Here is a 16662-nt window from a genome sequence, read left to right on the forward strand (position 1 = left end):
GGTACAAATGTATGTATAGTTACTGTAGCATGGTCCCATCGGTCCCAAACAGACGGGAGCATCTAAACTACAGGTGTACACGTGGTGCTACACTTGGGTCGATCCAAGTACAAATACATGTACATGTATTGTTCTGTTCATGTACAGTCTAGGGCACAAGTGTGCACTATTACACGAACAGGGTACATATACATGTGCTACCGATATACATGTAGCCTGTACGGCGCCATTTGGTTTGTATCAACAACACCTGCTTGTAGAATTTAGTGTTTATTACTCAGGGACATGATCCATATGGATAAAATTCAACATCGGCAATATTTGGGACTAATTCTGTCACGGATAAGCCGCAAAAACTTGGAGAAGGTAGAGCACTTTGCGGTAAAAATTTGCCAAATGCTGTTGGGACCATTCCAATTATATCATGGAGAAGACTGAGAGTATTCTTGTATTGCCATTTACAATGACTCCAACAGTTACGCTTTCTTTTTCTGGTTCGCGGCTCTGGAAGCTCGAAGATCTTTTTGGAGGAAAATTGTTGAGTGGTTTGGTTCCTGTCTCGTAAACGGGTGAAAGTTTGACAAAGTCACAACGATACTGAAACAGATTATGCCACAGAACAGGGGTGGGATCGGAGAGATTTGAAATATCCACAAAATAATTACCAGAGGGTTTGAGGTCCCCACACAAGCACAGGGTCTTATGTACATATAGATGTCAGAGATCTCGACTCTTTAACACAACTCAGGGCAACTTGACCGTTGAGACAACTCAACTGGAGGGGCATCTCGACTGTTGTCCAAGTCATCCGTTAAGGCAAGTCAACTTTGATGTGGAGACAACTTGACCATGAGAGGCATGTACATGGAAAAAAAACGTCCGCGGCTAGCACGAGAGCGGAATGTTCAATGACTTGAGTGACGTTGACACATCAGGTTGGACTTGACATGAATGGAAGTGAGCATGGTGGCACAGCTTTCACGGGGCTGTTGGGCAACTAGGCAGCATTCGGGACCACCTCACCCATCCCAGCTCGGATTCTGGAGGGGTTGGGGTGTTGTTTCTTTTTGAGGGACTTCCTTTTCAACTTCAAGAAAAGGTACATGTACATGTCTGTATGGGAGAATTTGCAAGTGAGCAAAGTGGCTGTAAAACGAAGTAGAGATTTCAAATGGTAAGGAAGTTGTTCCAAGCCTGATAAGCCACGATAGACGGTGCAAAGACTGACTGACTGTACCCAATAAACATGCCTGAGAAATTCTTCCATTTTTGGTAAATTCCAAATAGGCCTATCAACTGGTATTACTTCAAATCCTTGTGAGACCCTCCCATCTCGCCTCTGGTGTACAGCCCACAAGGTATCAAAACCTCACGAATCGACTTGTCTCAACGGACCACTTGTCTCAACGGACCACTTGTCTCTCCATCTCATGCCCAGATGGTCCAGTTGTCTCAGTGGTTGAGTTGTTCTGATTAGAGTTGGCAAAAGGTCAAGTTATCTGAGCACCAAGTAACTCCTCCCACATTAATCATTTTAATTCTTATAAATCATGGCATCTGAAATTAAAAAATTTGCAATTTCCAGATGTCATGAACATTATTATTGCTGGACAGTGCTGGTTACTTAAGCTGATAACCATGGGTTTGACAGTGTTGAATGTTATCACTTGATCATAGGCCTAACTAATATTGGTCTACAGTCACTTTGCCCCATTTCCACGTCGCCCCTAACCACTTCGCCCCAAACCACTTCACCCCATCCCCACATCGCCCCATCTCCACTTCGTTCATGCTAGAACGTGTTACAAGCCTCTTCAAAAAATGGTCGAGAGAGGAGTTCCTCAAACGACATCATAATGGAGTTATACATGTACATATACATAAAACTCTAGGGTATTCACTAAATTAATGTCGACTGCGTTGTTCATGTTGAATTAATACATATGGTTAAACTACATATACATGTAGCATAGGGTTTGTTTCTCATCCTTTTTAAATTTACTATTTCAAAGCGATACACAATTCTGTACACATCGTTCTGGTAACTGTCAATGTATCCAGACAGCTGTGCCCCAGCGATCGGATAAACCTCGGAGTGCCGCGGCAGGAAATTTTGTGGGCACATGTTCGTAAGTTTAATTTTCGGTTGTTTTGCTTGTACTTAAGTACAAGCAAAACAACCGAAAATTAAACTTACGTTATAATGAGAAAAATGTCATTTAGAGGTGTCTGTGAAGACAGAAAAGACAACAGGATTTATTTATTTGTCTTTCTTATATTCAAATTCCTTTTTTAGGCTTCTTTTTTCGGGAAATCAAAAGCATTGTTTTGGCCTTTGCAAGTTGGATTCTCCCAAAGTTATTTGGTTGCTGAAATGTCGATGTTTTCATTTGTTCCATCTAGGCCCATGCCTCTGTTACTAAATAACAGAGTGAGTGATAATTGGTGGGGCAAAGTGGAAATGGGAGGCAGTGGAAATGGGGCGAAGTGGGGATGTGGCTAAGTGGCAATGGGGCGACATGGTTAGGGGCAAAGTGGCATGGGGTGAAGTGGCATGGGGAGAAGTGTTATGGGGTGAAGTGGCATGGGGTGAAGTGGCATAGGGTGAAGTGGCATGGGGGTGAAGTGGCACGGGGCGAAGTGGCATGGGGAGAACAGGCACGGGGCGAAGTGGCAGGGGGCGAAGTGGCATGGGGAGAAGTGGCATGAGGTGAAGTGGCATAGGGTGAAGTGGAATGGGGCGAAGTGGCATGGGGTGAAGTGGCATGGGAGAAGTGGCATGAGGTGAAGTGGCATAGGGTGAAGTGGCATGGGGAGAAGTGGCATGGGGTGAAGTGGCATGGGGAGAAGTGTTATGGGGTGAAGTGGCATGGGGTGAAGTGGCATGGGGTGAAGTGGCATGGGGTGAAGTGGCATGGGGAGAAGTGTTATGGGGTGAAGTGGCATGGGGTGAAGTTGCATGGGGTGAAGTGGCATGGGGTGAAGTGGCATGGGGAGAAGTGGCAAGGGGAGAAGTGGCATGGAGTGAAGTGGCATGGGGTGAAGTGGCATGGGGTGAAGTGGCATGGGGTGAAGTGGCATGGGGTGAAGTGGCATGGGGTGAAGTGGCATGGGGTGAAGTGGCATGGGGTGAAGTGGCATGGGGAGAAGTGGCAAGGGGAGAAGTGGCATGGGGTGAAGTGGCATGGGGTGAAGTGGCATGGAGTGAAGTGGCATGGGGTGAAGTGGCATGGAGTGAAGTGGCATGGGGTGAAGTGGCATGGGGTGAAGTGGCATGGGGTGAAGTGGCATGGGGTGAAGTGATATGGGGTGAAGTGGCATGGGGTGAAGTGGCATGTGGGGAAGTGGCATGGGGTGAAGTGGCATGGGGTGAAGTGTTATGGGGTGAAGTGGCATGGAGTGAAGTGGCATGGGGTGAAGTGGCATGGGGAGAAGTGGCATGGGGAGAAGTGACATGGGGCAAAGTGGAAATGGGGCTAAGTGACCAACACCCTCATGGAGTCCTCTTGCACTATCATTCAATCATGTATGAACATGATAAAATCTCTGAATTTACATGTAGGCCTAGTTACTTCCCTTTCTGGAAACAAAATATGACTACACATCAGATTTGAAAATGTGATATTGGCAGAGATGCCATTTCCCATGGCAGAAGTATCGACAAATCAGCAAAAAGTGCAAGAAGATTTACAGATCACATACATGTAAATTCGGTAAGTCCCAAGTGATCGCGCAAATGGCATACGCGCAGAGGGACCATTGACCAATTGGGCACAGAACAGACAGGCACATGTAGCCTAGGGCTTTCCACCTTACAGATATCACTAATTTTTCCTAAAGTGGCATCAGAAAAGGATTACGTGCCCTACAGTTCAGATCAGTCTGGGAGTCAAGTGATGTCTGTTTCGCTTTAGTTTAGTGGTTGTAGGTCAACTCGACCGTTTGCCAGCTCGACTCCTGACCAACTCGACCATTTACCAACTCAATGAACCCACGAAACCAACTGAAATGCAATCAATAAATGAACTTGTGCCAATGAGATACTCCAAAATAATTTTTCCAATTGGAGAAGATGCACACACGTACACGCACCCCACTAAATCTGTCACCACACTGTGTGCATGCAGATAACATCACACACAGTAAAGCGAATTACACGCACGATCCAGAACTCGGAAAAATGCATTCCGTTTGCACGGTCAAGTTGGTCAAGAGTCGAGTTGACCTTTACGGTCGAAGGAATAACGGTCAAACTGGTCGACGGTCGAGAGTCAAGTTGACTCGAGTCGAGTTGGCAAACGGTCGAGCTGACCTGACACCAGTTTAGGCCTGCGTACGTGTGTATGGACATGATGGAACTTCCACCTTTTTCTTTCCATCTCGTCTGTAGTCTTACATCAGGCCTTATTCTCAAGTCATATAGGTCTAAGGCTTGGCAAGGTTAATACATGTAAATTCTACCTCCATGGTCCAACTGAGTTGGCCTTTGGCCTAAATGAAGAAGTCAAAATATCAACACTACTGCACTGACCGATCGTTGAATTTGGACGAAAGCTCCAGATCAGACTGGACTAGAAGTACATGTACATGTACTATGTAGTCTAGTAGTACAGTAGACTCGTGCGATCGCGTGGAGCCAGAGGTAAGGCGCCCTCTCCCTTCGTAGACGAGACGTTCGGAATAGAACAGCCATTTTTCAAACCTGTGCTCCTGTTCGGCAGAGGCTCCTTTTCTTGATTGATAGGTCCCCAGTGTGCCTGACTTTGGAGATTGCAACTCATATTGACGATTTTTAAGGACAAGAAGTCAACATTGACTTCATGACAACATGACAGTCATTTCATTTGGTCCGAACTTTAGCAACTGGGATATGTTTCCGCATTGAGAACAAACTCGCATTTTGAGATGGAGAAAAGGCTCAGCCGTGACTGCCTCATCAATAAAAAAAATAATGATAAACAGGCGGGGCAGGGTCGTCTCGAACTGCATCCATTATAATACGAGGAGCAACATGGCCGACCGGTTTTAATCAGCGCTGTTGGTTACATATTTCGGCAACATCATCAGCTTTTCAGCTGCCATTAAACACCCTTGGTAATACGCTTTCTGTAACAAATTGCTGGTTGATGCGTGTTCCTTTTATCTTTATTAATTATTCCGATCAATTATTTATAAATTTATAAAGTGTTTGCGTGAATACACTGATCATAATTCAATTATGATAAATATGATACTCTATATAAAATCAAGTGTTTACAAATAAAACATGTAAAAATTTGAAGTAAGGCACCCGCGCTATGATAGCATTGAGTATGAGCATTAATTATGACAAAACTGTAAAAGTGCTGTGCCTTCGCACATTCCTTGTTTTCTAGAGTTTTGTATATGAACGAGTCCAGAACATACACAATTGTAATAATTTTTTTCCCAGTATTTCTGTCCTCCATGGTTCGTGTAACGGCGTACAGATTTGACTGTTATGCTTCGTCTACAGTGTACATAGATGTCTGATTGATAGTCTTACATAATTATTTGTATTAGTCGCACGTAGGCCCTAATCTATTTTCCCTCGTTAAAATGCGTGTTTTATGTTTGCGTATTGGATGAATCAGAAATATGAAATACAAAACTTCTCAGTTCAAACTTCGTGCTGGCGACAGTGTCCTATAACAAAAATCGAAACAGTCGTAGGGTCCAACATTTCGGTCCTATATTGCAGGATCTTTCTCAAAGGTAAAACTTCGTATTTTTCCCTTTGAGAATGTATTTTCTTCTCTTAAAAGCTGGCGCTTTCATTTTCTTTTAAAAATGGCAACATGCCTCCGTAGATGCAGTTGATGGAGACTTCACTATGAAAAGATATTCAAGCATTTTTGTACTCGAGCCATCCACTTGCTTTAAATCAATTCACAACGAGTGAAAAATTGGTCCATGGGGGGGGGCTTCTCATTCGTCTTTGCCTAAAAAAGGGCTTGCTGTATTCTTTTCAAAATAAAATGTAAACGATTTAATAGAAGCGAACATTAACGGAGGGATGAACAGAATGGTAAGGGTAAGTATTTTTAGCTGATTCCTATTCAAGCATGGAATCTTTTCATTTCAGCTTGAGAATGCTTTGTTAAACGAGTTAAGCCTGACTACTTTATTCAAACACATTCTCTGATTCCCCTAGAGAAACCTCAGATCGGAGTAGCATGTCCTACCTACAGCCGCCGCCGGCACAGCACACCAAGCTGCTGGACAAAATCAGCCGAGCTTTGACCGATGAGGATGTTCCCAGGTTCAAGAATAGGTGTCTAGCCGAGGGGATACGCCCAGGCGAACTGGAGAGAAAAAGTGTGCTGGAATTGCTCCAGCTATTGGATCGACGCAGGGTGATTGCTCCAGGAAAGTACGACCACCTTGTACTGCTACTGACTGATATCGACAGGGGTGATTTGGTCCAGGATTTTTTCACTCCGGAAGGTGAACAGGGTAATGACCAAATTTTCATGATCACAGGGAATATCTCTTGGGAAACAAGCACGAAAACTGTTTCCATTTCCAGATCTTGTACCTATCTGCTTGTCAGAATATTTTGAAATTTTAGGTTTTTTAAAATCATTTCAATATAGATGGGAAGGCTTCTTCGATTTTGTGAACGAAAAATAATCGAGACCAGGCTACAATGCGTCGCGTCGAAGGAATTCGAAAATAGCCCGTTTCGTAAAAATCCACAACATTTCTCTGGAAAAATTGACTACCTATGGAACATTGCAACTAACCAGTCACCTTGGGTTTTACGTTTAAGGCTAGGCCGCATCAAAAAAGGGCAATGATGTCTCTGGGCGATACACGTCATGGCGGCGCCGCCCATTTAGTAATGGGGTTGAGTTACCGATACTGAGAATTACGCTATTTTTTCTGGTCGTGCCTATAGACCTTTTTCCAGTGATGTCACGATCGTGCTGGACCTCTGATGTGTTGTGATAGTAATGAGTGCATAGTGTTGTGATGGTAATCTACTTATTCAAGATAAAATAGTCAAGCATGCAGCATTCGCACGTGCGCTTGCACGTGGTTGAAGCTGCCCGTAGGAATATATATGATTACCATGGCCAGGGCGGTCCACACGTTGTGGTATTGTTTACATAAGCGTGAAAAGGTCTATAGCCTGCAAGAGTTTTCGCACTATGTCTCACGGTTATTAAGAAAATCGAATCTCAGCAGCTAAGCCAAAGATACAGGTACTAGGTTTTCGGTAGCACCATGCAAAATAGGCCTATCTCAGTACTCCGGTTCTGTTCAGCGCGGCCAGAACCACGCCTACTCAGTGGCGTATATTCAGCTTTTGGTGCGTGCGTGCTCATTCCACCGGGGGGGGGGAGAAAATACATTGCCTATTTATTTGAAAATATTTATACCGATTAGTATCTTTCCTACTCACCTATGAAGTATTCTCAGTTCAAAAAAAATTAAAATTTTAAAAATCCGGGGGGGGGAGTTGCCCCCTCCCGTTCAGCATTGGACTAAATGGAACTACCAGTAAAATGACGGAAAAATGAGTACAAAGACAAATCCTGGATAAGGAATGCGCTGTCCATCTGTCCATCTACAGTTAAACCGTGGAGGTAGGAACATGGTTAAACAGTTACATCGATTTCCGGTGGATCAAAGATGAGGCCGAACCCGTGAGCGCAAGCTGTTCGTGAACAACACTGTCCATGTATACAACAGTGTTGCCCATCAGCCCCCCCCCCCGTTTTCTGAAGCTAGATCCGCCCCTGAGAATATTATTATCTCGTAAGAACAAACTTTGGAAAAAAAACACATCTCTTGGAAACGAAGTAGGAAAGAACACATCTCATAAAAATGGCTTCGAAAAATATGCTTCACTTAAAAAAAAAAATACATACTGGATGGCACTGCTGTGGCAGGGCTTAACATAAAAAATGTATGCACAAGTGTACAGTATGAAATACTTCACAGACATAAAACATACTTGGCTACAAAAGTAACGCAAGTTGATAAAATGTGTTTTTTTTTAGTATCTATAGCCAATGCTGTGGTAATATATTTTAATAGCCGTAGTACCATAGTGGATATACATCTTCAGGCAAAGTTCTTGGGTGATTTGATTCACTGAACCTGAAAATGGTGATCTGATAAATTTTCAGTGAATCACATGGTCGTGCTTTGATAGGCTAACTTGCACAGGGTTTGAGTTGTTGTAATTATTGTTCATAGAGTCCAGAACCGAATTTTTTTCAGCAAACGGACTAAACAGGGGACTGACACGGCTCGAGCCCACACTACTGATGCGGGCATGACAGCAAAGGATGTGGGCTCATCCCTTAGAATCAGACATCGTGTAAGAGACACTAGAGGTGTGTCAAATCGGTAGGCCGTAGGCCTCGAGTGGTGACGCCCAGTCAAGATCGGTACATCATCATGCAACTTCGACCCCATAATGCAGAAAAAGTGTTATTCTCAAAATGGAGGTTGTTCTTGAATGGACATAGCCATTTTTGTTCTGGAAATTGTTTCTGAGCAGCTGCTTCATTAATTGTGACTGGTGCAGTCAGTTAATGCAAAAGTGCACCGGAGACATGGCTTACTTCAAAGGCTTTTGGCGCAAGGCGAACTTGAACACAAAAAGTAAGCTCTGGGAAGGAGACGCAAAACAATGATCATGTCGTCAGTGTGGATTGTGTGTTGGATGGACGGCTCATCACTCAGAGAAAAGTGTCCTACACAGATTTCAGAGGCGTCTCGTTTTGTTCAGTTAATGGTCGTTTTCTTTTATGTTGCACATACTCAGTGTTCTCACTCGAAGTCAGATAGCGAAACAAAAACACGTTTTCCTAAACTCATCACTGGAAAACTTCATGCAACACATTTAACACCTGACTGTCATCCAACACTTTGCCACAGATCAGACGGGGCTCGCTGTTTGTACTGTTTTTCACAAGCTCAAATTTCGAGACCTTTCTCTTTATGTATAAGAATTCTGGGTATTAATCATAAAATACTCATTCAGTCCTTCATCTATATGTTCATCATTATTACTTATGTTCATTATTTTTGAAAATCGCACTTTAACACACGTAGCCTTATAGTTTAGATAACATTTTCGGAGGGGAAAAGGAGCAAAATAATAACTCCTGTACCTCGTCCTTAAATTTCACCAAGGACCTGCCCTTTTTGCATCCGCAAGGGTCTGGATCTGCCCTTGCCGTTGTCGCGGTGAACGATTCTTCGACTGTACTGTAGAGCACGATAGATCGGGAGGTCTCAGCATCCTGGTCTGGGCTGGTATCACCGCAGATAACCCTACTGATCTGCCGGTCAGCAATGGTTACCTCAATGCCCAGAGATTTAATACTGGGATGAAATTTTGGAGCCAGTCGTGAGGCCATTTCTGAATGGACGCCTAAACATAACCCTGTTTCAACATGACAATACACGACCCCACGCCGCCAGAGTGGTTACCCAGTATCTCGATGGTAATCACATTGAACTCCTATGGCCTGCCTTCAGTTCAGATTGAAGTCCCTTCGAGCTGGTGTGGGATGACCTCATCGCCGAATCGGGTCACGTCCACGTGGTGCCTCGAACAGCTTAAGAACTTGCCGCACTTGTGGCGCACTCTACTTCAGGTTACCCTCAGGAGGCTGATTCAGTCCTTCATCGACGCATCCAAGCGTGACTGCAATGAAAGGGCATACACCATATTAACCAGCTTCAACTCGGTTTCCACGATAATTTGAATATATTTAGTTCAAAATACTTACATTTGCGTTATTTTTTGGCCGAGGTGTACCTATTTATTGTTCCCCAAAACTGTGCTAATTAGTATCTTGGTAACTACCTTGCACACACAGACCCACTTTTTCTTCATGTAAGTAAATAAAAATTTATGATATTATCAACTCGGTATCTTTATGTTCCAGCCAACCAAAAATGATATTCCAGAAACAATTTCTTCAATGTTTTACACAAACAGAAATTTTCATAGTTTTCAACTCGACGAACCAATGACGTTAATTGCTGTCAGTGAGGACCCCCTCTGCAAATAAGACTGATAAATTTGAAGACCCTAAATTCTGGAATTCGCTTGCATTATCTGTTAGAGATTCGCCAACCATTTTTACATTCAAATCAAAACTCAAGCGTTTTACCTATAGCAAATAATAATGTTTGTGACCTTGTTATCTTCATCAGTAAATATTTGTCATTAATTTGCTTTTCAGTTTCTTTTACTTATACATAATGCTCAGAATCACTGTATATATTATTTGATTGATCATTCCTAAATAATATCATTAATCTGATGGGCTTTTCTTTTTCCTCGTTTGATAATTACCATCAAGCCCGCAGCTCAGATTCATCGTTTTTGTCATGGTGTACTTCGTATAGGTAAACTCGTCTGAATCTAGAACCAATCGACTGCAGGTGTGTAAATTTTTACAACATGCAATCTCGTTTCACGTAATAAGCTCATGAATCGAAAACAACGTGCGTGAACAAGGGCACAGAACATACATGTATTGCCAGAAGTGAAGGGTAATTAATTTGAATTTCGTTTTGTACCCATCTCCGGTTTTCCAGAAATTACTTCAGGAACATAAAGGTTAAATGCCGACGTTAGTGTTTAAGGATAGTTTCAGTTAAGAATCATTCTTCCGAAAGTTACCGAAGGTGATAGGACGACCCCTTGTAAATTTAAAATCCCCATACTAGTAGGCAGACCACGCGAGGTTTCCGGAAGCTGGGCGTACACCGTGAGGCGCACAGAGCTTTCACAGTAGAGTATAGCGAACTCATTCAATTGAGAATTTCTGCCCAGCACATTAGTATTAAAAGTGCACCCCCCGCAATTTCTATTGAAACCCCAAAATGATAATATTGTTAAAATATTTGTCAGGATCACACTCCTGCCAGTGGGTTCTGGGGCCTTCCGTGCGATGGTATAATTGTGAAAATTAGGGTAGAAAAAGTGACCTAATTTCCCAATAAAGTAGAGGGAAGCCATTTGAAAAACGGCTGCGAGAAGGCTTGGGATTCCTCAGTTTTCGGGGGTGGTTTTATTTTGTGTACATAATTTTCTAAAATGTAATTTGCTTACCCACCAAAACTTGAAAAGAAAGATTAAGGGCAAAACTATAATTTGATTTTATTTGAGAAACCTCAGTGATGTTAGCTTACATGTTATTGAGCCGGAACTATGTTGATTTTACTGTTTTCAATGGGGTTTGAATTTGTTCATTGCACCCTAAACAGCTCTGAATGCTTTGAGTACATGAATTTCGCTATTTGCCGGGCGCTCACTACAAGCTGGGCGACGAGCGAATACACGACTGATCTCCATTACGAATAATTATGGAGATTGTGGAACACACGAATGTGCTAGCGCCCTCAAGAGCGCCGAGCAGGAGGTTTCGGGAAGTCCGTTAAACGTTTCCTAACTCCAGTTACCGTGGCGTGCGGAAACAGGCTTGGCCGGGACGAGTCCGTCAAATAGTTTCCTTTTTTTAATTTGAAGTTACGGAAACGTTTTGTAATTCCAGTCTTATCATCAGACATTTCTGGTAAGTAATTATATATGCACGCATAACCGTGATGGGTGTAGTCCACTAATTCAAGACCCACTGAAAACTGTAAAGTAAGCATTGGGTCCAATGCTTAGGCCCCTCCTCTCCTTCCTTCATGGTTGGACCATGGAGGTAGATTCTACCTCCATGGTTGGACGTACCCTTCGTATTCCGTGGTATGGTCAGAGAGTCCACCTGGGCTAAGGCCCCTACCAACATCCCTGAGGTATCTGAAACACACGTTAAGTTATTTTATGGTCCCTAATCTTTCACTTTCTTTTCAATTTTTTGTGGGTTAACTGGTGGCATTTTGAGTTATTCCCACAAAACAAAATTATGCCCCCGAAAATTTTCCGAAGTCTGCTTGCAGCCATTTTTCAACCCTCAACTTTCTTGTGAAGTGGCGGCGGGGCCAAGTGGGATGGGGCGATGTGGTTAGTGGTGAAGTGGTTAAAGGCGATGTTGAAATTGGGCGAAGTGACTGTAAAGCGTTTACTACGACGATTTACTCCCAGTTGTTTACCGATGCTTAACACAGTCAAAATCTGTTTGGTCAGAGCAAGGAGGTAGACCATGGTCTAAGAACCAGATGGTTATAAAGACAGTGATCCCAACTGCTGTGTATCATATCAGTGACTTTAAATTGTGTCAGTCATACTGAAGCCTTGTGTATGCGTGATCGCCATGAATGTGTCGGTAACAACAGGCGTTGAGTATTTTCATGGGTGGCCACCGGTGCATCGTTGTGTGGGGATTGGACGAGCGAAAGGTGTGTGTGCCACATGCCATGCATCTTCAGCATTGTCATGCTCTGGGGACCAACATAATAACAATGTCTGGTTCCCAGACCAAACAGGTCCTGACTGTGTTTAGCTTCAGTCAAACGATCGGGAGTTAATTGCTGTAGTAAACGAATGGCCGATGTGTGCAACAAAATCGAAACCTAAATTTGACGGTTAGAACAAACTGGAAATCGGCCATATTAGTAAATCAATGATCTGATGCAGTGAGTCAGCCATATACGCAAAACGGATTCATAGAGGATGTTTTTGAGTAGTCTCTACTTTTTTGATGGACCGTTGTGGGGCCAAGGATATACATGGAGGCAGACCAGTAGACTAGCCCCCAGTCTGGGGCTAGGGTATGCCATGCCATGCCTTCTTGAACATGTTGAACAGTTAAAAAAAAGACCGATGTGAAGTTAGTTCCTTGTTCGACATATCGACATTCACTGTTGAATAAGTAATCGTTTGATATTCCAAAGCTGAATAAGTAACCGTTTGACATTCAGACTCTAGAAATGTTGGAGTGCAGAAGGGACAAAACACCAAACTGCACCAACGTACATATCCATTCACATCTCATCATTCTCCGTTTCAGCAAGGACTTCTTGCAACCTGGGGTCAAACAAGCCCTGAAATGTAGGTGGCGCAGTTAGTGTTTGTCCCTTGTGCACTTAATCATTTTCAGGGATGTGCATTCGGAGCGGTTATCGAATCTCAAATAGTTACTTATTCAACATTGGAATAAGCACCGTCGATGTATTGATATTAATGTTATGTGTTTGATATCGATATTGCCGATGTTAGTTATTTGGTCATATCGGTATATCGAAAATATCACATTTTGGAGAAATATTAGAACTTGGAAAACATTGATATTGCAAAATGTACCGAAAATATTGCTACTGAGGAACAAACTTTATTAAAAGTACGAGAGTGCATCGTCACATTACCGTAATTTTCGATATTCCACGGCTTATGTTAGTTCTCATGCTAAGTGAAGAATTCCCTGTAGCTTATACTCTGGGTGGTTTATACAGCGACATTTGAAGAATAAGTTCAGTCGCCTATCCCGCGCTCAATAATTTGGGTACTTTTTGCCTTGAAAATATCACAAAGTTTGTCCTCCAAAACAGAATTATTTGCTAACCAAACATACGTAGACTAGCAGCGTGCTGATGATATCGCTGTGCAGCATGTATCCCATCCCGTGTAGGCAACGTACACAATACGGACGCTAGAACAAGTCGTCAAAGTGAATTGGATCACACCATTACGATGTATAGGGGTGTACCCTTTAGAACAATTTGCCGGTTATAATACCGTGAAAATTGAAATGAATAACATTTGATATATCAATAATATAAAAAACCAATATATTGGTATCGGCCAAAATACGATATCAACGGTGCCTACGTCGGAATATCAAACAGTTACTTGTTCAACACTGAATGTCGAACGTCAAAATGAGGAATAAGTACTCATACCACCAAAAAAGGCATTACTCCGTAGGCCATATTGAATCCTAACTTGTGATGTGTTCCTTACGCTTTGAGAAAAAAAAAACCGCAATAACCCTCTGAGTTAAGTAGAAACTGCACTTTCTCAATCAAATCTTCCCCTGAAAATCCATCAGCTGCACCGCGACCCCCCATCATATTTTCCCACACTGCACAGTTGACAAACTCATCATGTGACATACCAGTACAAATATCTTATGCCCATACACCGTACAGGTACATGTCCATGTCGTTTAATTTGCCATGCACGACCCTAAGAAAAAACCCGTGTTCAGCTTTCGGCAAGTTTTCAAACAATGGAGATACTAAAAATCATTGATGCAATGGACATTCAATGCAAGAGTTCATATGACTGTTGAGTATGGTGAAAGTTACTAGAATCACATGTAGTGAGGTTCTTGCTTTTAAATTTTTTGTTAACTTGTTGGCTCCTGTGTTTTTGACAAACCCTCCAAACAAGTCAAAGTGTAAGTCGGAAATCTGGTTGAAATTCCTTTTCCAGAAATTGTCTGAAAACAAAATTTGTGCAACAAGAGACTTGCATATTACTTGGTATTGAAATAAATACTAGAAAAGTGTATCTCAGCATGACTTTCCATGTGCAAAACCAAACCTGTCTGTTTTTATCCTTTACTTATGTTTTTGGCAATAGAAATATGAACATATTATGATGGAATAAATCAGGCAGACGGGTCTGGCCCATTTTGAAAAATATCATATGTGTAGGTCACATTCATCAATAAAGGACATAAGTTTCCAAGTGTCATGTCAATTGTGGTCGGATAGGCTTGATATAAAACGTGGCTTGCAAGTGGAGACTTACATGAAAATGGTGTGCAACTTGACTTGACCTGTCAGCTGTGGGGAAAAACTTGGGCTTGACCTGTAGACACACGACTGTGGGCTTGACCAGTGCAAAAAACGACTTGGCTGCAGCACTTGACTAAAGCCACCTGTTCTTTCCTCCTCAGAAACCTGCGTTGTATCAGCACCAGCGCCTTGCAACAGAGGCACCGATGATCACCATCATCCTCAGCATCGTCCACCATCAGCCAGCATGAACAGTGTCATCTCAGACAAGGGCCTCTCCTGGCTAGCCTCCAAGATGGGCTCAGACTGGGAGCAGGTCGGCATGCAGTGCTTTGGGATGTCTAAGAACGATATCTTCCAGTGCAAAGCGGACAACCCCTATTCGGTACAGAATCAGATCTTCAACATGCTGCACAAGTGGAAATGCCGTAGTGGGTATAAGGCAACCTACGCCCAGCTGCTTAACATGTTGGCTGAATTCCCTGACTTTGACAAGACAATTTTGGAGGAAATGCATGAAAAAATACCTTCATTTTGAATTCTGCATTTGGCAGATCCCTGGCAAATCATCTGGAGGAGAAATGGTCTACATTTTATGTACATGTGGAATTGACGGCCGACCCCCTTTGGCTGGGTGAAATTTTGGTTTATGCAAGCCGCACTGAATTTGAAGAAGAAAAGGAAAGATTCAAATTGCTTGAAACTGTGACCAGTCATCCACCTTGTCGTCCTGAAAACTTAAATCAGTGATGAGTCTTCCAAGGAAGATAATGTTGAAAGTATAGTTAGTGAATCATGAATGATAGTAACTGTTTTTGCATTTGTGATACTGTTGTCGCTCATACATGTACACATAAATCATGGTGTTCTTTTCACATTCAAGACGTTTGCTATTGCTATTGTTACAAGATATCTCCAGTCATCCACATCTACATGTATTGTGTCCATTCATGAGTGCCATCAGTAGTGTAACGCTAGGGGTTAGGGTTCAGGATTCAACCCCTCCCCGCGCCAAAATTATGAAAGAAAAAGAAAGCAAAGGAGCCAATGTATTATTTGTGAGTTTAATGTTGCCAATGTGTTTGAGAGAAATGCTGCAAATGGTCTTAAAATGTAGCCTTGTAGATTGATAGGTGTGCAATACACCTGTCATTGAGTCAATTCGTTATTTCAACAGCACTGTACAAAATAAGGCACTTCATAGCATGTGTGCAAAGCTGACCCAATCAGTGCATCGATTTACACACACTGACACACAGGTTTGAGCTGGTGTGACATCAGGTGCTTTGTTGATCTTGTTTTTTAGAAATTCCACACTGGCTCATTTCCCCTAACCCCACCCCAGGAGGCTTAACCCGAACTTATATGAATTGTCAAACCCCTACCCCTAGGAGCAATATTTGAAATTGTCCATTGCCAAGTGAACTTGGACTTGTGAAATGAGACCAAATCTGAACATCAGACCTTGGACACTAGGTAAAGGATGGATTGGTAAAACATATTTTCTCGTCCAAAAACAATTCTCGATAATTACCGCCAACCCCAGGGAAACCATTTTTCACCTCTCTACTGATACATGTTGTTAGGCCAAACTAAAAGTAGTTGTGTTCTTGTTAACCCCCCCCCACCCTAGACAGTCACGTAGAACTATATCTTTTTATTCGAAAAATTAGTAAGAAATAAAAGCATGGAATGCCGACCCAAAGCAGAACTGTGTGTAAATCATCAAGTATTTTTCATTCTTTCAATTTTTAAGACCGTTGGCTTAAAGGAATAGCTTGCTGTCGGGTATTAAAGTTCTGATACAAAATTTCTTGTTAGTAGCATAACTGGGAATTTGGGAAAGGGGGATTTGGGAGCTATATCAGGATCCTGACAAGCCAAATTGAGACGGCAGATAAATTACTAATGGCACGGCGAAAAGGTGTAAAAATAACGCACATCTGGGATGGTGCAAATAGATGTACAATCTTGAAT

General features: G+C 42.6%; 2 protein-coding genes across 10 annotated transcripts in view; one reads left to right on the top strand and one right to left on the bottom strand.

Moving 5' to 3' along the window:
- The window catches only part of LOC110982139 (uncharacterized), a 19524-nt gene extending 14866 nt beyond the window's left edge, over positions 1–4658 (bottom strand). The window contains exon 1 of one of the 4 annotated variants that reach the window (XM_022240361.2): positions 4532–4658. The gene's annotated coding sequence lies outside the window, so the exon portion shown is untranslated. Of the gene's footprint in view, positions 1–4337 lie in introns of all 4 variants that reach the window. The other 3 variants (XM_022240353.2, XM_022240390.2, XM_022240398.2) reach the window with 3 other exon arrangements.
- The window catches only part of LOC110982163 (uncharacterized), a 19482-nt gene extending 3086 nt beyond the window's left edge, over positions 1–16396 (top strand). For 4 of the 6 annotated variants that reach the window (XM_087143480.1, XM_087143602.1, XM_087143634.1 and 1 more), the window contains exons 2-3: positions 6173–6474; positions 14847–16396. In XM_087143480.1, the coding sequence (XP_086999606.1) occupies positions 6173–6474; positions 14847–15223 (679 nt within the window). In that variant the 3' untranslated portion in view covers positions 15224–16396. Of the gene's footprint in view, positions 1–748; positions 1100–4944; positions 5095–6172; positions 6475–14846 lie in introns of those variants that run through there. The other 2 variants (XM_087143559.1, XM_087143511.1) reach the window with 2 other exon arrangements.
- The last annotated feature ends 266 nt before the right edge of the window (positions 16397–16662 follow it).

Source organism: Acanthaster planci, linkage group LG01 (genome assembly GCF_054643075.1).
Source record: "Acanthaster planci isolate LZ-2023a linkage group LG01, COTS_SCS, whole genome shotgun sequence".
Lineage (NCBI taxonomy): Eukaryota > Metazoa > Echinodermata > Asteroidea > Valvatida > Acanthasteridae > Acanthaster > Acanthaster planci.